The 27,035-nt window shown below is 40.9% G+C and overlaps 2 protein-coding genes across 2 annotated transcripts in view; one reads left to right on the plus strand and one right to left on the minus strand.

Moving 5' to 3' along the window:
- Positions 1-232: 232 nt before the first annotated feature.
- Positions 233-23,583, plus strand: LOC104123883 (E3 ubiquitin-protein ligase RNF170). The gene is given in 7 exon segments (XM_035891755.1): positions 233-377; positions 1,727-1,885; positions 14,219-14,295; positions 16,944-17,052; positions 21,551-21,624; positions 22,117-22,227; positions 23,278-23,583. Coding segments are annotated over 7 exon segments (981 nt in total).
- Positions 23,584-26,582: 2,999 nt separating this feature from the next.
- FGGY (FGGY carbohydrate kinase domain containing) overlaps positions 26,583-27,035 on the minus strand; it is a 327,463-nt gene continuing 327,010 nt past the window's right edge. Inside the window, exon 22 of the mRNA XM_009636237.2 lies at positions 26,583-26,744. Within this exon, the coding sequence (XP_009634532.1) occupies positions 26,663-26,744 (82 nt within the window). The 3' untranslated portion in view covers positions 26,583-26,662. The remainder of the gene's footprint in view (positions 26,745-27,035) is intronic.

Below are 27,035 nucleotides of genomic sequence, written 5' to 3' on the forward strand. Positions count from 1 at the left end.
GTAGGCCGGGGTCGGACGGGCCGTGGAGGTCAGCGGGTGAAGAGCTGCTGGCATGGTTCAGCCTTAACTGTGCCTAAAGTGTAGGTAGGTCAGTGTACCTGCACCAGCCACGAATGTAGCTTTCAGAGCAGGATACAGAACTGCTTAAAAAACACCACCGTTAAATGAGGCAAAAATACCAGTTCCTTCTTTCGGGGAGGCAAAGGACAGAGAGCGCTTAAATGTGAGGCTGATGAGCAATCGTTTCAACCCTTTCCCAGGAGGTGCGGCAACATGCCCCTGTCCAACAGCGCGGGTGGGATTGAGGAGGGCTAAGGCAGTTTCACCTCTTTATATTGTCATCTTTTCTCTCTCCTCAGCCTCAGAGGCTCTCGCTAGTACTGCCCAAAACCCACCAGACTCCAGTGCCTCATGGGTGGCAGCCTTCACCCCGCCAGCGAGGGGGCTGAGGAAGGCCTGGCAGCTGGAGGGGCACTGCTGAACTGCTGCTCCCCAGCAAGGCTCGCGTCCACCGGGCAGCGCGCGGGGCACGCTGCCAAGTCTCCGCAGGCGGCCCTGTAATGACTGCCTGCACAGCACGTCAAACACCACCAGACAGGCACCACGCACGTTCTTTTCATCTTGCGTATATCACCACATGATAGCTAAAATGTAGGAGTGCTTTTTCCTTTGATCTTTTTTGTTTCAGAAAAAAACCCACACCAAAATTCTTTCACTTGCTTTCCTTTAATACTGTATTTGTTTCACAGGAAAAACTTCCCTTATTTGATCAGATGTTGAGTATGCCTGGTTCAGGGTCTTGTCTTCTGTAATACCCAGCCGCAGACGCTCCAGAGAAACCTCTTAAATACCTTACACGAAGAAGATGCGGTTACTCTGACCCTCTGCTGTTTCAACACAAGAGCTTCAGTAACTTTTCTCTCCAAAGGCCTCTTTTATTTATTGATTTTAACCGTTATTTTTTATTGGCTGATTCTGTTTGTGAAGATTCTTACATTGCCTGTTAACTGGAATGTGCAGGATGGCATTAAACGCAGCAGTGTTTAGGTCACCGTAAGAGTGGACTAAATAACTTGAATAATAACTGTTACAGGCGTCATATGATCTTCTTATTTGGCTATTCTATGTGAAGATACATTCTTTAATTTTCTGTTACTGTTTCTACTTTGGCTCACAGAGATTAAAATTGTGGTGGATGACACAGACAGTATTTACATGACTTATTTCCCACCACGGCACTGTCCAGAATTGATAAAGGCTCAAGAGTGGACTCGGATTTCTGGAAACGCTTTGACTGTTTCCTTCACTAAAGGTTCTTACAGAGATTTGGTTGCCATAGAAGATTATCGGAAATCCTTATTAAAGTAGAATAAGGAATAAAGGGGGTTTACAGTAAAATCCCACAGAGTTCTGTGCTGGGATTTGTACTGTTAAGCATGCTCATTTTAGTTTTTTAATATTTTTGCTCTTTTGTAATTCCTACTAGTTTTTCTTATTTTTTCTTTTACCCCTCTTCATTCGCTTACTGATTCTCCTTCCTATTATTTTATGTCCTTTCCCTTCTCAGGAAGTATCACATCGTAGAGGCTGTCACTTCCTACCAATCTTTACCCAGTTTCCTACAAGTAATTTCACAGAAACATATAATTCTGCTTTTTAACTTCTTGGTTTTGTATGCTCTTTCTCTGCAAATTCAACCTCTCACACACTTGCTTTCTTTATACAGTTTCTACAGGCAACTCGTTTTTGCTGGGTTTATGCCGCACAAGCCAGGGAGCAGCAAAAGCCAGCTGCTTTCCAGGGAACATGGAGCCGTGAGCGAGAATGCAGTCAGCCGGGCAGGGACTTCACCAGCCAGGGCCTCATCCCACAGTGTCCAAGCAAGGTGAGCAGGGGAGGTCCAGAGATGTTCAACCGTGAGTTCAGATGGTCAGACAAGTTCACGGTGATGAGGCAAGTGCAAGGTAAAGCCCGGAAGGCAAACCGCCGGTCAGGGTCAGGCCCAGCGAGGTTAACCAGAGTCAGGCACAGTCCCATGATCACCGGGCCATTCTGAGGTCAAGCTGGGAATTCAGCCCACAGGTCACAGTCCAGATCAGTGGCGTTCATGGCCAGGCACAGGCATGACTGTGACTCTGCTGAAGGCCTATTGCTGATCTTAAATAGTGACAGCCATAGCCATGGTCAGAGGGTGTGGGTGGAGGCACCAAGTGAGGCCATTAAAGTCTGCTCATGCACTCGGGGCCCTGACAACATACTCTGTTTCAGTGGGGTCATCTTCCATACGTGCAAAAACTACCGCAGAGAACAGTTTTCTACTAGAGGGCTGTACAGTGCAGACAGGAGGGAAGGCCGGAGTGTAATCAGAACCGGCCAAGGCCTAGTACCCCTGTTTCAGGGTTGGTCCTCATTCAAAAGCATCTAGAAATTACTACTCATAAGGATTCATAGTGCAGGGAGCGTGGCTGAGATCTGTGGGAGCAGCAGTCATTTGAAAGAAAAGGCACGCTATACAGGTTTGGTAATCTGGGATTATGTCAGAAGAGATTGGCTCACCTATGCACACCTGGCTGTTGCCTCTGCATCAAATGGCTAACTGAGTGATTGCTCACCCGGATAAACCAGTATTAGCACACAGCAAGGATCGTTCTAAGGAACGTTACACATAACAGCATACCAAGTTCTACAGAAAAGTACAATACAAATATATATGGAAATCTGTGCCAATATTTTACATCTTTACAATTGCAGCTGCACAGGGGCACGTCAGGAACACCACAGCACTGGCAAGCTGTGCTTAGCATAAGTAGTAACAAAGGGAGGCTATGTAAGTTATGTAGAGTAAGGTAGTTTGCTTTTATTTTTTATTTTTTAAGCCTGGTTGGAAAGTTCTTCATGAGCTGCAGCTGACATGAATGTCAGCAAATTCTGGGTTTGTGCCAATCGAAGACTATGAACCTGTTTTAACATTCTAGCTTGGCACCTCACACCAGGACTGCGCTTCAGTCTCCTCATGCCTAATGTCCGCTGTTCCTGCATTTTAAAGTCAGGTTAAATTACTTCCCGCAGTGGGAACTTACTTAAAATGTGTTCACTCTTTTTGATAGTGCATCCCTTGCCTTCTTGACAGAGCATCTGACAGTCTATCAGTAAGGGTTGTCTACCTTCCTTAGCAAAAAAGAAGAATGGCATTTGCTACAATAATTTAAATTGCTAGGCTTAAAAATAAAATCTGATTCCTCTTTTTTTTTTTTTAAATTTTCAGTGGGACTTACATTATTATATCCAGTAACATGAACAATATTTAGTTCAGACATTACTCGGTGGCTTGCTCAAGAAAGCCACATACTCAGACACTTCAGTTTTCCTGTACCTTGTGTGGCAGATATGCATGTCTCTTGTAGTTTGAAAATATTTTTATTCTTGTTGGAAAATCCTCATTTACAGGACTGCATCTAAAAGGGATTTTCTAAGCACTTGGGAACAAAGATGTCAGAATGTAAGAATACCGAACAGTGACACTTGGTGGTTAGTTATGTAACTTGCACATTTCTCGCCATTAGAATACATGGGATGAAAAATGATCCTCAGCTTTTCAGTCATATTTAGTGGCTTGACTGATATGGTTTGTGAAAATCTGCGCTTCCTCAGCATCTTTCAGAAGCTTTAGAAGCATCAAATAAGCCTCATGATGTTCTGTGGTGCTGAGGCATAATTGGATTTTTCAGATGCAGAAACTAGAAACTAACCAATTGCCAAAATGTATGCAGTTAATTATTACACAATACAAACTGCTTTGATACCTGCTCTATTCCCTGGGCCGCATGTCCCTTCACGTCCTGTCATAATCTCTTACATCTTCCTGGCATATACACTCCCACTTCCTTTTGAATCAAGCTCTGTGTGCATTGGAAGTGGCTATATTTTCATGAAAAAGGCATTGGCTATCTGTCTTTTCCCCAAATGTGGCCAATTTAGAAGTTCTTATAATCAAATAAAGATTAATCAGCATAACTGAACACCTAAAAATCATAAAATATGAAGAAAAACCCCACATCATGATTCTAATGTGCACTCATGTTATTTGACTGGCTGGAGATTATCAGTACCTTGCTGGTCTCACGCTGGTTTGTGTTTCCTGATTGCACAAGAGACAGAACAGGCTTCCAAAAACTGCAGGTCACTGGCAGTCAGCACTCACAGCCTTGTGATTACTGCTGTGGCCCCAGGGCCTGAAGGCGCCTTAGAAAGTTACCCAAGAGACCTGTGTCAGCTGTAAGAGCCATGCCAATTCGTTGCTTACTCCATTCAGGCATAAGGGGTGAGGGGGAAATGGCTTATTTCATTACTGCTTTCCAATCTCACCATGAACTGCATTTTACAAGAGCAGTAACTCCCAGAGCTGGGAGTGGTTGAGGTACCGAGAAAATCTTACAGTGACCTGAAAAGGAGCTCTTTGGGCACATGATACCGGCTTAGCTCCTGATTTCGCTCTGAGAAAAACAGCTTGAGGAGATGGAAAGAAAGGATAAAACCAGAAACAGTAAAAAGAGACAATCCTGGTGGCTGAAATACTGCTGGGATAGCTGACCGCTTCACGGTGTTTCTGGTCTATGCACTCACATGATTTTTGGTGGGGGCAGGAGGTCCTGTTATTGGTGTTTCAGGTAATGGGGTAGGGGTAGGACGATAAATCGTATATAGGGTATGTCTATATTGCACAGTTAGTCAACACGACCGACTTCTGTGCTGTGGTGTGTTTGAAGGAGATCCCCTGGCTTTTTCTCTGAAGATGCTCTACGATACTTTCCAGGTCAATTATGCCCCGAGGGAAATGGGAGCAATGTCATGACGATGAATGTAAAATTTTTCACAATGTAACTGAAGTATCTCTTTTGTAAAATACTCTGAAGTATTTTGTCTGGCTGTTATAGGAGATGGAAGTCATTGTAATTTATTTGTTATAAAAAATAGTAGGAATTCTGGATATTGTGTATATTCTGAAAATTAATATCTTGAACGGGAGTGTATTCATCAATGGAGTCTTGTATTCAGGCTTTTCTGAAAGGTGGAAATATTTTCACATGGAATAAGCATCTTTCAAGTATTTTCACATTTGATGGAAGTACTTTCATCACTTGAGGCCCTTCTTGGAAGTCACTCAACTATGAGAACACTTGCTTTTAATAGAAGACTGTTTAAGCCAGTGGGATTCCTGGAATTCCTGAGCCATTTATGCTCTTCTTTACACTTTTCTTAGCACATCTTAACTCAATGAACATTTTCTGTGATCCCCACAGTCTTGCTTGTGGTAGGAAATAGTCATCTCATTAAAACCATGAAGGCTTGGACTGGCATTTCAAGTCTCTTACAATGAATTTTGTTTTGACTGGAGTAATTATGGTGTCCTTGGTTACAAAATTTCAGGTATAGTTGTCTTAGCCCATGTGATACAGGGAATGTGTATGTAGAGTACAAATGCATCTACACCTGTTACACAGAATAACAACACAATTATTGTGTTACTATTTTTGGAATATTTAGTTTATTATAGTAGTTTCAGGAAAAACTAGCAAGTACTTATACATATATTAATTACGATTTATCATATGTCAGTGAAGTAGGCATTGATAAACTGAAACAGATGTTACTTTAACAATATTGTTAGCCTGAGCTATGTGGATCACATTTTATTACAGAGAATATTAAATTGCAAAGTAGAAATCTATTGTTAATCTCATGCATAAGACAAATAAACAAAACCTAGATAGTTTTTTTATTGGAGAAAGAAGAGACGGGGAAAGGGGCTGAATGGACAGAGAGGCTGCTTGGACTTGATTTGAAGCAATGGTTAAGTTGCTTGCCTGACTTCTCTTCAGAGTCATGGCCTCTGCAGAAATGTGGCTTCTTTTAAAATTATCTATGTGAGTGTCTCTGACCAGTCCACTGTCTCTAAATTCTCCTGGGGAAAAGAATTCAATTTGCAGGGTCAAAAAGAAAAAGACAAGACAGACTATATGAGGACTACCTTACCTGGTCACCCCTTAAAGAATGATAAAGGATGAGTGCAGAGAATGACGGATTATCTCTGCTTTAGAATAATGTAATTCCCATGTTGGGGGTGGAAATAATGCCACAGAGCCGAAAGTCTTGATGTCTCATTAAATTCCATAAAAAGCTATACTGGAAACAAAGCAGGTCAGAGGTGGGAAACTAACTACCTACATTTATAAAAAAGATTGTGACCGGATCTTTGTAACTGTACCTTTTGGCTTCATACAGCAGGAGAATAAATGGTTAACATCTTTAAGGAATGATTTACCTCATTTATCTCAGGGAAACATCTCAGAATTGGGAACTTTTATGAACAGTGACTTGAGCAGAATAAAATATTTACACCTCTACCGCATCATTTTTCTTCAACAAGACCTCACTTTGTCACTGTAACCTTCCCTCATAGCATGCTCTCTCGCTTCCTCAGTTGTTTCTCCAACGTTTGTCAATCTCATATCTATGCTTTTCTATTTCTGGCTTTTTGTTTACTTTCTCTCAGATATCTGCACTTCTATTTTAGTGCTCTTATCTTTTTTCCAGTAAACAAGGTCATAAGTGAAAGTGGTCTTTGGCAATTCCAGTATTCGCTAGCTGACATTAATTGACATCATGGAACGGTTTGCGCTGTCGTGGTAGCAGCTCGTGGCTTTACAAGTTCACATGTATTAAATTTCTCAGATACAATTTCAGTTGGTGCCATTAACAAAAAATTCAGTACTGGGATATGAATTATGACAGAGACGTATTTGTCACAAACAAATCCACATTTGCACTTTCAAATCCTGTTCCACAGGTGCGCTGAAAAGGCAGTGCAATGTTGTGACTCCATTTGACAAAGGCACTGGTTTGGCAGGTGGTTTTGTGCCCCAGCAAGACCTTTCGGTTTCTAGATTCTGATCCTGAGAATATTGTTGCACTTATTTAATATTGTGCACCAAATACCTCCAGTTTTCACCACAGTCTGGGATTACTCATGAGTAGGCTCATGAGCATGGTTTTTTTCAGGATCAGAGAAATCACAAACTTAATTTCCAAAAAGAAGTAATCCCTTTAAGCTGATTCTGTGCCAGGGTACTGGTATGTAGTCTTGCACAGAGAAACTAATTCTGGCAATATCTCTAATCTCCCTAAACACAAAATAATTTTCAAAACTATGTTCCATTGTACCTATTGTATATCATTATCTTATTATTCCAAAACATTATCAGTATAGAAGATTCACTGAATAAAATGTTAATAACTTGTTCATTCTTTTTAAGTGGAAAATTAACAGCTAAGTTATTAAAGAGTATTCCTTTCTCAACATCTGTAAGTTGATGTGAAAAATTACTAAAAGACATGTTTTTAAATGGAGTATTTAAATAGTATTCTCTAGTTGAAGAAGAAAAGTCTGTGTTCGAAAATAGAAACACTAGGTGAAAATGTCATAGCTACCACTTGGTATTAAATAACACAGAAATGTCTAAAACCCAACCATAGCTACACAGAGTAGGATAGCTATAGGTATGTAACACATAAGATGAACTGTTCCGATACTCACTGCAACATTTATCTATAAAATAAGCAAGTTAGTGTGCACCTGTCAAAACTGAGTTCAGATTTCACATCATTTTTACATCGATGTAATTTTTTTCTTTGAAAATAAGCTTAAATTTGCCTAGAAATTTTGAACACATTTTCTTTCATATTTTAAGGTTCTCTTGATACAGCATATTCCAAAGAGTGAAAGTCAACTCCTACAGCAGGGGAGGTCAAGCTTCTTTGTAACAGATTGCTCGCTCTAAGCAGTGCCAGGGAGGTTACAATTATTTTTGTTGGCATTTCTAACAAAATTACATTTTGCACTTGGAACGTTTTTTAAAAGTTACGATTGTCTGATTTTGCAAGCCATTCACTTATGTTTCAATTTGAAGAGATTTCTCTCTTGCTTTCCTGATGCTCTTGTCCAACAGCTGGGCTGACATGTTTGCTCTCGCACAGGAACCAGGTTCACAGCGGTTCTGATAGCTTAGCTCCTCATTTTAGCAGAGCACTGTGAAGCCTGCCTACATAGCCAGCAGGCAGCAGCCAGCACTCTTACATCCCAGGATGGAATTAGGTCACAGCTGGGACACGCTGAGAGTGCATGATGCAAAACTCCATCTCAGCCGAACCCCCCCTGGTCTGTGTCAAATGCCATTACATAGGCCCTGCTCCAAAACACTGCCAGGAAGTGTTATTTCACATCTTCATGCTTCTCAGTCCCATCTTTATACTTCTCAGGCCCAATTTTTGGTTAGGTAGGCTTTTGTGGAGTAGAATAGGAAACTTTATTTGTAAAATTGGGAATTAATAATACAATAAGACGAGTGGTTGGCAAGACGCATTGGCTTTGATAGGACTATTTGGCTATGCAAAATAACTCAGGCACAGAAGCGTTTGCCAGCTCAAACTCCAAAGCCAAAATGACAAGCTTATTATCAGTAAACTGTATTACTCGCACTGTAGTTGTGCTTTACAGCCTTGACCAAAGATGGAGCACCAGAAAAGCCCAACCTACTATGAGACAAAATGGATCCAGGATTGCAACTTCCAGGCATGTACTGGGACCAAAAAAGTTAGCGAGGCAATAGGAATGGGTGGCCACGGGCAATCATTGTTTAACGTATAGATTCATAGAAGTTTAGGAGATTTTTATCATGTCCGGTATCTTTCTCAAAATATTCTGGAGCTATGTGAAGGGAACTTTGCTATTATTTAACAGTCTTTCTCTGGCAAACAGGTATGGTCAAATTCGATGAGTCAAGCCTAATAACATCTCAGTTTCCCAGTTACAGACTGGGCGCTGAGTCTAAGTGTGAGGCAGCCACAGGTTCCTGCTGCCCTGCATCTGACTGTGCCTGGGGCCAAGGAGGGGTGCTTTGACCTGCAGTGGTAACTAAGCAATAATAGGTTTAGAGTGACATAAAAAATGGAACCCAAATCCCACTTATTGACGCAATGCAGGATTTAGCATCCAGTTTCCAAGACTAGCGTGTCTGTTAGGTAAGGCCATAACTGCCTGCAAAAGAGCCACAGCACTATGCATACAGCCCCTGGCGAGTACAAGGAAATCTGGGCTCATTTCACCTTTACAAAACATCTATAATCCTTTTGCTATCATTTAGTTAGAGGGGGTTTCACTTCTGTATTAAAACCATTCAAATCCTCTTCTGAGTTAGTACTAGCTAAAATAGATTTAATGTGTTCAAACCAATGTTCCAGTGTGTAAACATTCCTGTCTAAAAATCACAGGAATAACTGACATTTTTGTTAGCAGCCTTCATGAATTCAACATGTTGAGCAGAGTAGTTGGGAAAAGGTTGGTGAGAAAGAGCAATGCTCAGATATTTGGGGAGTCCATCGGGGTGAAGCGTTTTACTGGAGCAGCCTGGAGAGGATGCTACTGCTTACACGGCGTCAGTTCTCTGGATAAAGAAATGGCTCCAGCTTCTGCATCTGTCAGTCTGGCACCTTTTAATGAGTAATTAAATCACACTGTAGATTTGTATACATACTTGGATAAATAATAAATGACAGCTATCACACTGGCATGCGAGCACGCCTGCATACCCAGGGCGGGAAATCGTGTACAGTATTTCATTTGTTGCCAATTTATCTGTAACAAAGTGAGGAAGATGCCCTGGGGACTGGTGACTAACAAGGAGCATTGTTTATGCTACAAATCCCATCCGGTTATTAGTCTTTGAAAATTGCTTTGTTTTGTTCTAAGTGTATTTCTCTTCCAATATTACTGACTCCCACTCCACCCCTCCCTACGAGGTTATGTGTTACCTGAGGGCTGAAAATCAGGCATGTGCTTCCATGCCTTGTTGAATCAGTATCCGGATGGTTAACTCCACACAAAACCAAGCCCTTTACAGGTTTCCTTATTAATTTTGCTGCACTAGATTGGAGAACATCTTTACAGAAATCAAACCTTCCTGAAGGACCATGGAGCAGGACAAAAAATAAATACCTTATGAAGTACACATGCCCATCTACTAAAATTATTTTAGCATGTTCAACCCTCTGCTTAAATTCTGCACTTTTCTTGATTAATTGGGCAATCTTGTGTTACACAATATAATTCTGCAGTTACGCAATTCCAAAGTATCACAAGCGCCTGGCAAGTCCTAAGCCTGTTTCACAATAGTACTGATAAGCTGCTACTCTATCAGATGATCAAAATATCTGTAGCGTGCCCTTGATCAAGTTAATATTTAAAAATAGTCATGCAATTTTTTTATTAGCTTCAGGTATCTTTTCAATTATGTTCAACATCTTTTGGGGGGAAGAAGATTTATTTAGCCATTTTACAAAGGGAGGGCTGTTGGTTTTTTTTTTTCCCAGGAGTCCTCTGGTTTTTATAGCAGATTTGCTTTATTTGAGGGGAAAAATGAACCCCACCACGTTTCTTTCATAACTGTAATTTAGAAAACCTGACAGACCCTTGCCATTGGGCAACTAAGTCAATAATTGACAGAGACGCATCGCTGGCCTCAATGAATGATTCCACACCAACACTGTCAGCTGGTGCAACCTACTCAGCTCCCCTCAAACATTTCTGGAAAGAGGAATGGTAAGCCAAACTTTATGTACGTCTTCTGAACCATGGTAGGCAGTGTTCATTGGAATGATTATGAATAAATAATTGAAGTATTTATTTATACTTTTAATCATCAGATTGCTTTTGAAAAAATTGCATTAATCAATTCTTCCCTTTAAAATTTGCCATATTTTCATTTGCTTGTGATTAGGTTAAATACGTATTGTCAAATAAGCTGCCCTGTATATCCTCCCTGATCATCTTCATTGGCCTTGTAACAGACACGGAGCAGCTGCTCGCCTATCACAGGAATCTGACCAAGAGGTCACGCAGTGCCATGCCTTCCTAACAAGTTTAAACCTCAAAGCAAGGTCTGGTTTACTTCTAAATAATGGCACATGTTCATGGAAAAATTAATAAATGTTTGTTAGCACTCGAATCTGCTAAGTGCTTTTAAACTTTAAGTCCTTCTTCTTCAAGCATGCCGATGAAGATGGACTTGTCACTGATGCTTTAAAACTAAATCTCCTCGGGGCAAAACTGAAAGATGTCGTGATCTGAGCTGGATGGACTCGTCACTGATGCTTTAAAACTAAATCGGGCAAAAAACTAAAACTAAACGGGGCAAAACTGAAAGATGTCGTGATCTGAGCTGTGTTACAGAGACAAAGGTTTCTGGCTTCATAATCAAGGACCTGATCACTACTTCATGCCTTCCTTTTGTATTTAAGTATTGAAAATGCATCAAATCTAGTGGCAGCATTTTAGATCAATGGGCTTAATTTTGTGGAGTTCTACTAGAATTATTTTCTGAAATGCTCAGCTTTCATTTTAAGCCAAAAGGTCTGTCTGGATTTGAAAAGATCTCCTTTTCCTCAAAAATCTGTCACAAAGGGAACTTCTGGGCTTGAACGGCTTCAAAACCTGGCCCCTGATGGGGTACCTCCCTGGAGAATTCTTTTGCAAATTTGACCCCAAAAGCAAGTAACACCTGTGGTGATGCTGAGAAAGGAATATAAACATAAGGACTTGATTTTAGTAAAACTTCAAACTGTATTTAAAAATAAACACGTAAACTTCCCATGGTCTCTGCCAACCAGCAAATTTAAAATTTGAGGTGAAGCACCGTAGTTCGTCATCCATTGCAACTCCCATAATCTTAATGTAAGTCTTCAAAAGCCATTTGTGTCATGTATGAGCATGGATGTCACGGTACATGCAACTTACTGTCTTGCTAGTTTGATGAAACGGGTAGGTTCATTTTCCCTGGGCATTTTTAGACAGGGAGTCACTTTATGTCCATTAGCTCGTTCAGGCACATGGTCTGATGAAAATTGCTGACGGTCTCCACTGGTGTAGTGATGAGGGTTTTCTCCCTGGGCGTGGGGATTGAATCTCTTTGGTCAGTGAGAGCACTATGCCAGTGTTCCTTACATGGGTGAAAGCTTTCATTACTGAGAATTATTTAAAAGGTGCCCAGCACCACTCCTTGAAAATGCTGAGCCCTGCCCAGTTCCTTCAAAGAATACTCCTGTGCACTTGAGAGGATGCTGGGTCCCCCGGCTTCACAACACGATGGGGATTTCCTTGCAAATGGTGACAGTTTAGACATAACCTATGCGTCTAGTATTGCTGTCAGTTAATGGCAGGCGCCTTCAGTACTTGGCCTGGGTGATTTGGGTATTACTGATATATGTCTCAGTCTCTCTCTGTGCTATATAAGGTGCTTGGGAGTCGTAACTCTGAACTAGGGAATTCACGGTGGGAAGGATACCCAAAAGATAGGTATTGTGGCACTTAAAATTTGAGGTGGCAGAGTTTAAAGCTTTCTCTGGATCTTTGGATTTTTTTTTTCAGAATAACCTGCTTCTGAACTTTGGGTGGGTTTTTTACCCCCATTTCTTTCAAATGAAGTAAATTGGCTTCTACTGGACTATACATTTTACTGTCCCATTCTGGCTGTAGCATGATTCCCAAGAACACATGGGTTAGAAATGCCAATATTTGAGGATTTTTAAAGATGAATGTTAAAAGCTGGTATTAGGTGTTCAAAGTAGTATTAAGAGAATAGGATGGAAAATCTTGACTTGGGTATCTTCCTTCATATAACAAGGGGTGAATGCTCTGGTTTCAGGTCTGAAGAATTCCTCAGCTTCCCTCTGTCTCTTAGACTTGGAAACAAACTTGTTTGAAACCTCACCAGTGTGAGCAGTATGAATCCTGACGGAACTTCCACGTTTGGTTTTCTGTACTACAGTTTGTGGCACTCCCTAATATGACTGCAGCTAATCAACAGTTACTGGAACGTGATGTTTCTGGTAACAAATGGTGCAAATTTGCCCCACTTCTCCCAAAGCAGAGATGTTCCTGGCACAGGAGCATAATTTCTGGATGCTACATAGAAAACTACTTACATAGTCTTCTTTTTATTCCTCAAAGCTGCTTTACAGTGTCTGTATGGCATTATCCAGGCCTGGGATTTTCAAAGGTGAAACAGGCACCAAGATCCAAATACAAGTCTATGAAGTAGTAACTTCATTGGGCACTCTCAAAGTTTCCAACCTGAGATGTTAACAGGAACAACAATTTTAATTACTGTCTGTAATTACATGTAGAACTACTGTATGACAGGAAGCTCCTTAAAAATCTGTCATTTTAGGCAAAGTCACGCTAAGTATTTTGTTTTGTTAAGACTAATGCCATCAAAAACTCACAGCCTCGTGGCACAAAATACGAACTGCCACGATCGCCACTTCAACCTCTAATTCAGTCTGCTAGTTCAACTGTTCAAAGGCTGGCTCAAGATTTTGGAAGGGGTAAATGAATTCTGGCAGACTTACAGCTACCAGATATCATGTCTTCTCTTTCTATCAGATCCAGCTGGGTGATCCCCTTATAACTAGGATAAAGCCAACTTGAACACCCTTTTGAGTGCTTGGACTAAATAAATCAGGAATTTGATTATTAGCACATAATCCATTAAAAATAAATGCAACATTTGGCATGTTTTTCCTAGCCTATCTACTCAGGACAAGACTAAGCCACTGATACCCTTGCTGAAGCTGACTCCGAGGCTGTTTTTCCCCCCAAATGCTCTATTGATCTAAGAATGGATGTACCAGGTCAACCCAGGGCCATCTTGCCCTCTCTGCAGCAATGGATGCCTACAGAAGAATAAAGAAACATTAATGATGCTTCCCCAGAATACTCTTTTATTCTCTAGCAATGTATGGTTCAGGAACTTCCTCAGTCTTGATGCCCAGAGTCTGTTGAACTCAAGAGATTTCTAGCATCCGTAAGAAGAACGTTCCCTGCTAAACTGTAAATGTAAAGAACTGCCTATTTTTTTTCCTCAGAATTTGCCACCTGTTAGTCATACTGCCAGAGCTGGTCGAGTTTCCTACCTCGCTTCATTCAGTAGGCTAGAGATTACAAGAAGGTAAAAAACACTGCTTCATGGTACCGAGTTTGACTAATTTTTCTTCATCATATCCACACATGTATTCTTCACCAAGTGTCATTCATATAGGGTCATTGCCTGGTTCTTTCCATTCATAGAATCCTAACTAACTCAAATGCTCTGAGAGCATTTTCAAGGCCTCAACAGCAACTTGCCCTCAGCTGACGAGTTTCCAGCCCCTTTGCGTGGTAGCTTGCCCCAGCAGCCAGAACTGGTATCATACGGCAACACAGCAACATTCAATTTTCCTATTTTCTGAACAGCACAAACTCTGTTCCTGCAGACTTGCTCATTAAGTCAGCAGAAGATGAGTCATCTGGAAAAAAACTATAATCATTTGTCCCCTAGGAGTCATATAGTAAGTTAATTATTGTACAGCACATTCTAATACAAAATACACTCAAGTTGTTGAGGTTGCAGAGGGCAAGAGAGCTTTTCAAAATTTCCATCGGTTATGGTCTGGGAATGCTGGGTTTCCCTTGACTCGGTATCTATTGCATAATCAGAAACACATTTGGTTCCCTTTGTTGTATGAGACGAAGCTAAAGAAATGTGTGTGTTATTACTTTGCAAAAATAAAGAGTAGATACCTAAGTGGCTTATGTCATGTATGCAGTGTTTATAAACACAACTGCTCTGGGGCAGTTCCTCAGCCGATGAAAACTACTACAGCTTGTATCAGTTGAAACAACACTCTTCCCAGTCTGCAAATACCCCATCACTATTGCATGGGAAGTCAAAATACGGGGATGTGGTGTGCCGTGTGAATTTTAGGTAGTGCTGTGTTAAAACCTGCTTGCCTGAGCTCACCTGCCAGTGCACTGGACTTGAATCTGATCATTGTTACGTTTTAGTTATTCATATCCAGTCATCCCAGCTTCGTCGGGCTATCGTGTGGTTGTTATCTCAGCAGGAGATAATCTCATCAGTGCATGGAGAGGAAAACCTGGGAACAGTGTAAACACCTTCAGCATCTGAATGTTTTCTGTTGAAATCAGAAACAAATACATCTGTAACTTCACAAACTGTAAAGGAGAAAGACTTTTTCCAGTAGTTATAGCACGTTGTTTTAAAACCTCCGGTTCTTATATTTACAGATCCTCATTAGACGAAGGAAAGACTGGCATTAAAGATGCTGATTTAAAATTACTAATTTGGTGAACTTCTAATTTTAGACATGGCTGGGGTAAGAGACCCCATTTCCTGCTCATTCATTTGGAGACCTACATGACAACCTCTTTTCTTTTTGGAATTACTACATTAGGAAAAATAATTACTTCAATAAAATCATTGCCTGTTGTCAAGCGAGCTTGAATCTTCACTGTCACTCTGGATCTTCCGGTATTTGACATGCAAAAGATAAAATCTATTCAATTTTCTCCTCATCAAAACTTCTATAAATAGGTCAAATACTTGGAATTGTATTCACTGATCCGTCGTGCAGACAGGTGGCAATCAGGTATCTGAAAAACAAATAAGCAACCAGGGCAACAAGGGACAGCAAGCATACAGTGATACTGTAATCTCAAAGTATGCCATCAGCTCATCTGAATGCCTTATTTCGGGAATGGAGAAATAATACCCATTCCATATAATGCTGGACCTCTGTGGTCATTAAGAAACCTGTGAAGTTCGTAATTTTTTTATCAAAATACAAAATAAAACTGTAATTGATGCCATCTCCTGTTGAACCTCGCTAAACATGGGTAGGTGGTGAAGGACAGTCAATAACCTTCAAGACTCTGCCTTTAAGTGGAGGAACCTCCTTGGAAGCTCCCTCCCAATTTCAGAAGCGCTCCTCTGTTTCTGGGACTGACAGAAACGTTGAAATAACTTTATCTTGAGAAAGAAAGGACACTAACCACATTATTATTACATTTTCTTCAAAGACTGACCTCATTGTGGTTATGGCAATCGAACATATGGTCAAATGCAAGTTTCTCCATGGTGTGCTAAGACAAAGTAGGCAGGTCCACCATCCATTACAGATTATCTAATGCATCATAATAAAGGTAGCAAAAAGTTTCAATGTGGTGAGGAAACAATATCAAATAAGAATGTTTTTTTTTTAATCTCCCACTGGCAATCAAACAATCCTGGCATAGGTGAACATACTGCCAAATAGACTTTTACTGCTTTCAGGCAATGATTTAGGAGCAAAGACTGGAAGACCAACGTACATCCTTCAGCCTTTCCCCTACAGAAATATTGTAATACAAATAGCTTCAAAGTGCCTCTTTAGCATTTCAGAGGCTTACAAAGTTCTTATCTTTCCGCTCTAACGACAAAGCTCAATATTATTCTTAATTATAGAGTTTGCTAAGCAAAGGGAAGGTTCTCTGGAGCAATCTTTTTACTTAAAGGAGTCTTTTTGTTACATAGCCTTGTGGTACACACTAAGGATACCATTCTGCCACCCAAGGAAGGCAGAGAACGCACCGGTCTTTATTTCAGTACGTTTAAGCGATAGATGTAACTACAGAGGAGGAGGAAAAGGATCCAAAAGCTACCGAGGCAGACGTCGGGTGCTGTCTGACTAGTAACGACAGCTAGACAAGCCAGCAGTGCAAACTCGACTGGCTTTCAAAACCTAAGTATTATCCAGTGGTGTGTGGGTATATCACTGGCAGCAGAAACGTGGCATCATGATCTTACCTCTGACACTGGTCCTTTCTGTAGGGCTACACAAAGCACTTCATTTCTTTGTGCCCAGTTTTCATTATCTGCTGCGGTAATCATTAGTTATGCGTGACATCTATGTTTCTGTGACTCTCTGATAATCACAGTATATTATTATTAATGAACTGAATATGTCAATCAAAATACTAATTTACTGAAGACTCTGTACTACTACTCTTTCAGGAATCACTCCAAATTTGGCAACCTCGTAATCACAGCGACTTCAGCTGCCCCATCTGTCTCCAGACAGCTACTCTCCCGGTAGAAACCAACTGTGGACATTTATTCTGTGGTAAGTTTTCTGGATTGGCAGTGCAGTGCTTACACAGGCTACTAAATAAAGCGCTCTTCTTACAGAAATCTCAAGTCCTGTGTAACAACCAGGACCAAGCCCTCCCCCATGGAATTAATGTAAGTGCTTTCACTAGAAGCAGAGAATTACCATCTTTATATTCTCCAAAAAAATCAGCTATAGTATTTTTATCTGCTCATTACTTTCACATCTACAAGGTGCCACTTTTGAAGTGGCCAAGAAGTCTTAAGGTGACAAGAAGTAACAGACCATCTCAGAGGATACTGTTAAATTACAACACAAACTCATGGAAAGGGTAAAATGCACCAGAAGATCACACAAAAAAAATTGTTATAAAAACCAACGGTCTAGTAGCCATACATTTTGTAACTGCGAAAGCTCAAGGTGTAACAAACAAGAAGTCTTACCTTGAAGCACCAACTCACTTCTGGGAAGACAGCTTGTCTTTTTAATCAGCAGCATAAAAATCCAGCTATCCTATAAAACTTATTCTGATTGTATTTATGTTGGTGAAAATAAGGAGTAAGATACACTGGGCTTAGGTCTGATTCTGTTCCACAGACTTGCTTTCCATGTGAAACATTTGCTTAAAATAAAGCAGAAGTGATCTAGAGCAAGAAGGCATAATTACATTGGTTTATAGTCCTGTAAAAGCTTTCTAAACAAGAAAAAAAAATAGTGGAAGTTACATATTAAACAATTCAAAAAGTGAGCTTCTAATAATGTATAAACCTTTTAATCTGTTGTTTTTTAAGTAAATCTGTGTGGTCATACAGGGGAAAAATGTTCAAAGGCATCTCATCACGATGCATGCTCAGGAACTGCTTATTTCAGTGCAGGATCTGTCTTAACAGAGACAGATCCAGATTTAGAGGGTCCTTCTGTTGAGGCTGCCCATGGTGTGGTCTCCTGTCCTCCCGCTGTGCATCTATAGTCACTGGATAATCTAAGTAAAACCAAAATTCTCTAGCTAAATGTGTCTGCTAAATGCCCTTTTTGAGGCTGCTAAGCCATATGGTTAGGATTACAAAATTTAAATAATTTTTCAAAGGGAATACAAGGATGAAGCATAGAATAGTGGAGGGAGTTATGTTCATAATTGCATTTATAAAGGGGATTTCCGGATTTTTAAGGCCCACGTTCTGTACCACTAAAGCCGAGCCAGCAGGAGCTTTGCGCCTGCTTTGAAAGGCAGCAGGATAAGGCCACCACCACACTTGCACTGAATGTTGTTTCTCTCAGACCTCTGAAATACATCATCCAGTGAATTCACAGGTGAAGTTTACAACCTCACTGCCCCAGCTGCTTATCAGGTTCCCTGCTGACTGCTGTAATCCCCACAGTGGGGCTGGCAGAAGGGGACTGGAGTTCATGATCTGATGAGGCCGAAACTGCCCATGAAGGTACTTCTGGGCTGTGGTGCAGCATGAGATCAGCAATCTCTGGCAGAGGGGCAGGCAGGCGGCTGGAGGAAGCACTATCTGTTACTGCAACAGTGAGACACATCAGAAGACACTGGTCAGAACCATCAAGCTCCTTTCTGCTGCTCTGGCATTTTACAGAGACCTTAAAGCAAATCCAAGTTCTATTTACAAGCCACTTAACTTTTTTCACCATGTAAGAGTTTTAGAAAAAGACCTAAGCATAAATGAGAACAAGGGACTATGTCATTAATGCTGGTGCAAGAAAAGCGCATTTTTATCTTTAGGAAGTGTCATTTTTCTCCAGGTTGAAATGATATGCACACAGCACAACTCCTTATCACCACTGCCATTACCTCCATCCTCTGAAACCACAACAAATCAGCAGATCACCAACAGCTAGGGACACTTTGTAGGGCTCGTCTACCTCCTGAGTGACACCGCTTAATACTTAAGGTTGTTTCATGTTTTTGTAACACTGTTTTTATAACACACAGGATGCTTTGAATATAACTCACTCTAGGACAAACAGTAAGGGTCTGGCCTCAAAATGTGTTTCAAATAATGTCACAGTAGTTATAGTTTCAAGTACAAAGATAGACATAACAACAATGATCATCAACTTTCTTTTTTCTCTGGCCTGGTTAATTTTCCCTTTTCCATCGGTGGATATGACAATGATATGGACTTTAGTTTTCTTTTGAGATCTGCAAAGAAGTGCCATATACAAACTTGGTGTGTACTGTTACTGTTAGCTGTATATATTTTGCTAGGCTTTACCTTCCTCAAGTACATCAACATTTACACTCTGAAGCATCGATCCCAGTGCAATGCATTATATATGTTATGACTATGTTTATACAGTAGAAGCAGCCTCTGTAACGTCTGTTTTTCATGTCTTAAACCAATAAAAATTTACACTGAGCTTATCAAAACCATTCTGTGTAGATCTAAGTCTGTTGTGACTGAAATCAGTAATAAAACTTCTCTTGATGCCCTGTGGAACACGGCTAAGGCAATGCTGAGCTCTCTTAATAAATTCCGCTCTGGTAAAAGTTTTATTTAAAAAATGTGGTCAACCCAGAGCTCCTACAGAAGATTAATGTGGACTTATAAAAAATGTCTGATTTCATTATTAGTAGTAATTCATACAGTCTTTCCTGAGGTTTTCCTTTTCAGCTTCAGTTCGAACCATATGTTCAGGAAGTTCAACTGAAAAGTGATCCTTGAGCAATATTATTTTTTTCTAATTAACAATAACCACAGAGGTATTTTAGAGAAACCTACGGACTCTCTCAGAAGGTTGTAGAGCAGGCTAGATTAAAACAGGATTTTGTCTATTTTATGAAAAATGCACCAAAGCACAAGTAGGTCAACTTCAGAGGAGTCCCTCCTTTCCCGTTCTACTAAACAAAGGATTTTGCATGCAGCAAATTTCCACAGGCTTCCTTTTTGAAAGCCCTTGAAGAACTATGGGATCCATCAGTGCCCCCCTGTCATCATTGGGACTGAGTGCATGGTATTGCACAGCAATACAGCCGTATGGATCACGATACGGGATCTGGACCCAGAGGGTCAAAGCAGCTCCTGAAGTCAGGCAGGAGGTTTGTCAAAACGCAAAGGTTCAAGCGAAAGCTGGAAGCTGGCTGCCAGACTGAGTTTACACATACCGCATGGGCATTTAGATGTAAACACAGCCGTGCACCCAGCCAACTGCTCTGTATGTGCAAACAAAGTAGAAGAGTCATAAAGGAAAACCCTGCACTCAAATGAAAACAAAAGTAAAAAGCACAAGTCCAAGCAAGGTTCATAAAAAATATCTTTGGGACAAATGCAACATCCCTAGTCCTAGCATATAAGATGTAACTGATAGCATCATGAAGATTTTCATACTTGATTTCAAACACAGTTTCTCTAGTGTTCCCCTTTTCAGTGAAAACAGGCAAAGTAAGTCTGGGTGCAGAAAAACCTTGCACTGAGGGCTCCTGAAGACTTCTCATTATAATACTGCTTACAAGAAACTACTTGCTGGTTATTTTTAAGAACAAAGAGCATTGTTCAATTCAATAAAACAATTCCATTGAAATGGCAGCACAGCATTCTGCTTCTGTTTTCACTGGGGTTCTTGTCAAAGTTGATCAGTTTAAATGTTGGGAGATTTTTTTTCCTGACCTGTCACACTGCACACTGCGCCCAGGAGCTGAAAGTCAAGCTGTGCTGCTTCTTATTAGATGCTATTTATGCTTTGCTGTTTTTGAAGTTAGTGCCAGCACTGACATTCATGTATGTCAACCACTGCTGTCGGTTCCATGTGCACTTCAATCTTTCTGTCTCCAGACTCTGCCCTCTTTCACACCTGAGACCTTCATATGTTGTCTTTGGAAATTAGTTAGCAGTTGTCTGGGTAAGAAGAATCAAAAAGAAAGCAGCAACTCACTCTTCCAGGGCTACACAGTTCCAGCAGGGTAACGGAGTTGAAATGTAGTAAGGGAGGGGGGAGAGCAAACAAACAAGATAGCCTGATGTGTGATATTTCATCACCAAGATATATGTTGTGCCACCAGGAGGCTGCATCACCAGGCTGTCCCTTGGCTGTGCATGTTGCTTAATCTGGGATAACTGGCCCTCATAATCCTTAAAAGTCATACTAGCTCTGGAGGAGCCCTACCTTTATGCAGCTGCGCTGCTTTTGTCCGTAGCAGCCAACACTGCGCACTGAAGGGTGTCTGTTTTCCTGAGCGCTTCAACCACAGGCAGGGGAGCTTCAGGAATAAGATGCTATCTGCAGGAAAAGAAACTGAATCAAAGCCTCCCTTAGGAGATCCATGTGTCTCTGTGTATACACCAGTGTAGAAGAGCTCAGGCTCCATTTTTACAGTCACTTTGCAGAGTAAAACCACGTATTAAAACGAAAACAAAGAATTCCATTTATTTTTACAGTCAGTTGTAGAAAGAGGGTTTATCAATTCTGATAACTTCCTTATAAACATTAAATATCCTCAAATATATTTCAAGTATCTTAATGCAGTTTCTTTTTTTTTTTTTCTTTTTTGTAGGTTCCTGTCTGATCACATACTGGAAACATAGCCCCTGGTTAGCAGCAATAACATGCCCTCTCTGCAGACAAAAGGTAAGCCCTACCCCCTTTGCACACATCTGCATTATGATACATACAAAATGACAAGCTTGAGCTCTTAGGATCAATTGTATTTATCCTCTAATTTTCCACAGCATTTTGAAACCCACTTAGACTTGAATGACCCTGCAGCCATTCGCGTTTATCATTTGACATGTCATATCAGGCAACTCTGTGAAATATTAAACAGGCCTCCAGCATTTTACTTCTGTATAGTTTATTGAATCTCTGGGATAACATTCCATAAATAAAGCAATATGGAAGTTCCTAATCTCATCTGACCCTGGTCAGAGGCTGCCTGTTGTACTGGAAGGTTGGATACAGGTTATAAAAGGAAAATACTGTTGCTATTGTGGAACTGCCAGAGCCAGACAAAGGTCCAGTTGCAAGACAGAGACTATGGAGAGACACGTACTACAGAAAGCTGTCCTTTATATGGGAGATTAAAATACACTGTGCTAATGCCGCTCTTCTTTTCTTATGAAGGTGGTTCTTCTGGATAACATCTCTTGTGAAAAGCAACAAGATAAGCCAAGTAAACAAATTGTACATGACATTAGAGATTACAACAAGCGTTTCTCAGGGCAACCTCGACCTGTAAGTATTTATAAATCTACATTTACCTAGTACTGCATAACACTCAGAGGACTGAAAGATACCCAGCGATGAGAACTAGTTTGTATCATTATGTGAATTATCCTTTAATGCCCCTACTGGCAATACCATAGTGGAAGTGTTACCTTCCACTGCTGGGTCCAGCACCTTCTCGTAAAGGTGCTTCTTGGGAGTTCCTAGCTCAGAGGAGTCCTTGCAGTCATCCTGGCAGGGAGGAGAAAGCAGTGTGAGGTGAAATAGAGGAAGCAAAGAAGAACTAGAGATGGTCAGGCTGGAACTTTCAACTATGAACTCAGATTTGAACTCCAGGATTTTAACTTGCCTCTAGAATTTCACATCAGATTCCAGCTTAGAAAGCAGCTGGTTTTTTTCCCCAAGTATTGCCAAATTTGAACAGTCCACGTTGGCTCTGCAATTCCCTAAAGCTGGACTCCCAGCTGGTACAGAGACATGACAGGCAGTGGAAATGACGTGAAAGATGAGGGCTGAAGGCACAAGTAAGGCCCACTCTTGACAGGGTGTAGAGTATCATCAGAGCAAATCTTCCTCTCCTGCCCTGAAAGGACTGTGGAGTCTCTTTCAATCTACAGACTAAACTAAGCACTTTGGAGGAGAATATTATTTTTCAGCCCAACAAACTAGCATGAATGAAGAGGAATAATCACTCAGTCCTACGGTTCCTGTCCACACCAAGGCGAGACTTGAGGCCTCATTTTCAAGCATTCATAGCCTATGCTTGATGCCAGGTCTTAAAGATAGGCATATACTCAGTGCAGCCATTAAGGCCCAGTTTCCAAAAGGATTCAATGTCAAGCATAATACTTTCTTTTCAAAGTGCTGGGGCAGCGGGGATTCCTTTTAGAAGTGTGCCTCCAGATACTGCAAAACAATTGAACAGCATAGGTGGATTTGGACAGCACAGAAAGCTTCTGCATTCAAGATATTTGAATCTAAAAGTGCTTAAGGACACATTGAACTGAAAGAACTGTGTGCATCAGAATGCAAAATAATGTAACTCACCTGAATATTTAGTTTGCAGGTTACCTTTATGACATGCCGTTATTCCTGACTCTTGCCTTGCGAGGCATCTTCACCTGGGGTGGTCTTGTATGGATTTTTTTCCTAAGAGTTGCTGTTTGCTCCTTTGGAACTATCATATGCTTGTCTTCTCCCTTTGACATGAAGCCTGGGCCTCTCTGTAGGATGCTTGGAGCAGCTGATGACATGGTGGTTGTTTCCCTTCTCTTAATTTGCATGATAAACATTTGTCAGCAAATTGCATCTAATAGGGTAAATATGGCAAGTTCTGCAGCTCAGAGCACGCTGTCAGAGTCCTGACTGACTCAGACTTGGATTCCTTGGCCAAACTTCACCAAGCGATGCCAGGCTTCTCTTTGATTTGGGGCAGCGTACGATGGATTTGTCATTCTGCTGCTGACAAAGGCTGAAGCAGGACGCAGCAATACTTGTCATGGGCAAGTAAGTCGATGTGCAAGCGCTTAGAAGGCTGCTTTTACACTGTACACTTGCTAGACTCTTTCATGCTGCATTTTTCTGTAACTTATCTTCATACAAAGTGTCTGAATTGAAAATGCCTAAAGCTATGAATAGAGCTTAAAATTACAATGCCACTCAAATTGCAGTCAAAGAGTTTTAGAACTCTTGGGCTTTCACATTTTAGATCTTGGCTCGATTTGAATAAAATTTTGAGAACTTAGCAAACTGTACAATTTGCTAAGTCTTATATAACACAAGGAATGTTAGATAGTATCACTACAAAATCTTGTATCAGTGCTTTGTGTTATCACAGCTGATTACACATCCATTGGAATACAGGTTTTTTACAGCTCTATAATGAGTACAGTCCTGATTTTAAAATGGATATGAAACTGGTAGTAACACCAGCTTGGAACAAAAATGCAACTATAAATTAGAAGTATTACAAAGGAAGGAAAACATTAACAAAACCATACAAGAAATGTGAACAAACCTCTGTGTAACGCTTTCATATAAGCCTATGCAGGGTACACAGCTTCCTCAATTTCTGTGCATCAACTTCAACGAAGTCAGCGTGACTGTTTGTTTCCTTTCTAGACTTCATACACTCCTTGTGATTTCCTTCTAAGTCTTGGTACTGGTTCAGCCAGAGAGATCAAGGCCAATTTTATGATGATGATATAAATAGCAAGAAGTTTACGGGGAGTTTGCCGAAGCTGGAGGGGGGTGTGTGTGTGTGCATGTCTGTTTGTGTTGAGCTGCAAAGAGTTAAAAATGCTGGTACAGTGCCAGACAACCCTACACATCTGTCCCCATATAATCTGTCCATTTGCTATGTATTTGGAGTCAGTGGACTTCATTTTTACATATGAATTGTGTATTAAAATAGATATATTAGAATTTATGAATATTTATTGTTCATAATACACTGGTCTCCAACTGTTTTTTCCTTCTACATATTTTCAGCTGACACATTTTATTACACCCTTGAATTGTAAGCTATGATATACCATTATGTTGCAGTTGTTTTCTTGCTTGTTGTACTCTTCTTGTTATGATGTTTCTTCATTTTATTCCCATCAACTTTCATTGTCTTTAATTATGTCCCTGAACTTGTAAAGCTGTTTCTCTTAACAATGGGTACTTTGGAAATGGCAACAATTGCTTTTCCATGAACTACAAGGCAGGAAGTGCATTGTTTCTTTAAAAAAATCACCAGATGTTTTTGAGTGCTGACTACTAACATAAAAAAAACCCAGAAACTATTATTTTCCAAGTTCTCTAAGTGTGATTTTGTTATTGTGTAACTTCTGTTTGCATTTAACTGGGAATTACAGCCTACGCCAATACTAAAGAATGGAATTTCTATCAAGCTAAATGTATAAAGATGGAGTCCACCTATAGGAATACTGACTCCATGGAAAGGGATGGTAGGTTGTTTCCCTTGCGTAATACATGCTTACCAAGAGTGTGGTAGTTCGCAGTTTGAGGAAAAGGAGGGTTCTCGTGAGCGACCTATAAAGGAGTTGTAGTTCATCTGAATGCGCTCTTCTGTTCTGTCACCCCTCACTTCTTAATCCTCTCCTTCAGCTGGGATCCCTGGTTTTGCATGTTAAACAAAACAGTATCTTTTATTAAGAGGTAACAGACAAATGGCAGAGAAAGAAAGAATTTCTGAGAGAATTTCACTGAAGGCCCTGGCGGGGTTTGGAACTTGCAAGATCAAAACAATTTGTACTGTCAGGGGTGAAACATTTTTGCTATATACAACCAGAGTGTCCAAAGTCTTTCCTTTCCACAGCCCAGTTATGCCATGACCTGTCACTGTGAGCCTGGAGGTACCTTGTAGGACTAACTATCCATCCAGAGCAACCTTCAAAATCACCTGGGAACACCTTTTGTAGACTGGATTTGGCCAGCAGGCAGCCAAGAGGTTTCTGAGCCTTGACAAATGCGAGTCTAAGGAAGGAAAAGCCTTTCTCTCTCCCTCTGCTTCCCCCCTACCTGCTGTCGCTGAGTTCAGCTCTGCAGCTGGCGGGCTGTGTAGATGCACACGCTCTGAGCTGGGTCTGGCTAAAGCAACGTGATGAGAATGGACAGAGAGAGGTGGGCTGTTTCAGGGCTGACTCCCCACGAGGCAGCTGGCAGGATGGAAGGAATGCACCTGCATTATGAACATATTTTCAGCAACTGTGTCTGCTCAACTTAGTCTTTCAATGTCAACAGTGGGCCGTTTCACATCTGCAGAGTGATTAATGTGCGCTGAGGGCAAGTTACTTGCAAAAGACAAAATAGCACAAATTATTGATAGCAAAATGACTGCGCTACAAGAATGGAGACAGAAAGAAGAGAGCAGGAAACAGAAGAAAAAAGAGAGAGAAAGACTGCGCAACTGCAAAAGTGATCCTCAGATATCAGCAACCAAAGAAATACTATAATCAGAGTAAAAAAAAAAAAAAAACAAACAGAACTTTCCAATGGAAATCACGTTTGGGTCTTAGCTGTAGCAGACAGTACAATTAATAGGACCGTGTGTGATGCCAGATGTAGTTACCTGTGAAAAACATGGCAAAGAGCTGCAATTCAAATCCATCGAGTCAGCTATGTTGTTCCTTGTGCTATGCCTGCTTGTGGCCAGCCCAAATACCGCACGGGGGTACCTGCAGCTGGTTGTCTTGTCTTCTCTGACTGGAGCAAATGATTATTCCTTGTCCTTGGGGTACAGGGATTGTTGACAAAAAAATACCCAGTGCTTCACAGTGAAGTGAGTGCATTTTATTTCTCGTTAAAAATTAAAATGTACACTTTAAATGATGAAAGTATATTTTTAACATGGACAGTACAGTAAGAAGAAATTACCCTCACCACAAGTATCTGGAAATTCATTACCCTTGCTGTTCCCAGATTACATGACCCTGGATTAGAAGCTGTTCATGATGGAGCGATACTCTCTCTGATGTTCCACAAGTTTCAAAAATACTTCGTATTTCTTGTCATAAAAGCTGTATAAGAAAGTTAATTTCAACAAAGCCTGAGATTTTGAGATTTGAATCCCCCATAACATGCATGTTTGCTTTCTACAAGATATTTCAATTTATCATTACACCTTTTGTTCACCCTGTGGCCAGCTTTGATTTTCAGATGGTTTTTCCTCCCGAGTCCTGCGCGGTGGGAGTGGGCAGGCGCTGGGGGTCCGCTGCTCTTCTGCCCGTGTATCCCCGCAGCGGAGCCCCGGGCCCTGCAGAGGGGACCCGCCGGCTCTCGGCCCCGGGCCCTGCAGACGGGAGCCCCCG

This window comes from Egretta garzetta, unplaced genomic scaffold, assembly GCF_000687185.1.
Source record: "Egretta garzetta isolate BGI_Z169 unplaced genomic scaffold, ASM68718v1 scaffold163, whole genome shotgun sequence".
Classification (NCBI taxonomy): Eukaryota; Metazoa; Chordata; class Aves; order Pelecaniformes; family Ardeidae; genus Egretta; species Egretta garzetta.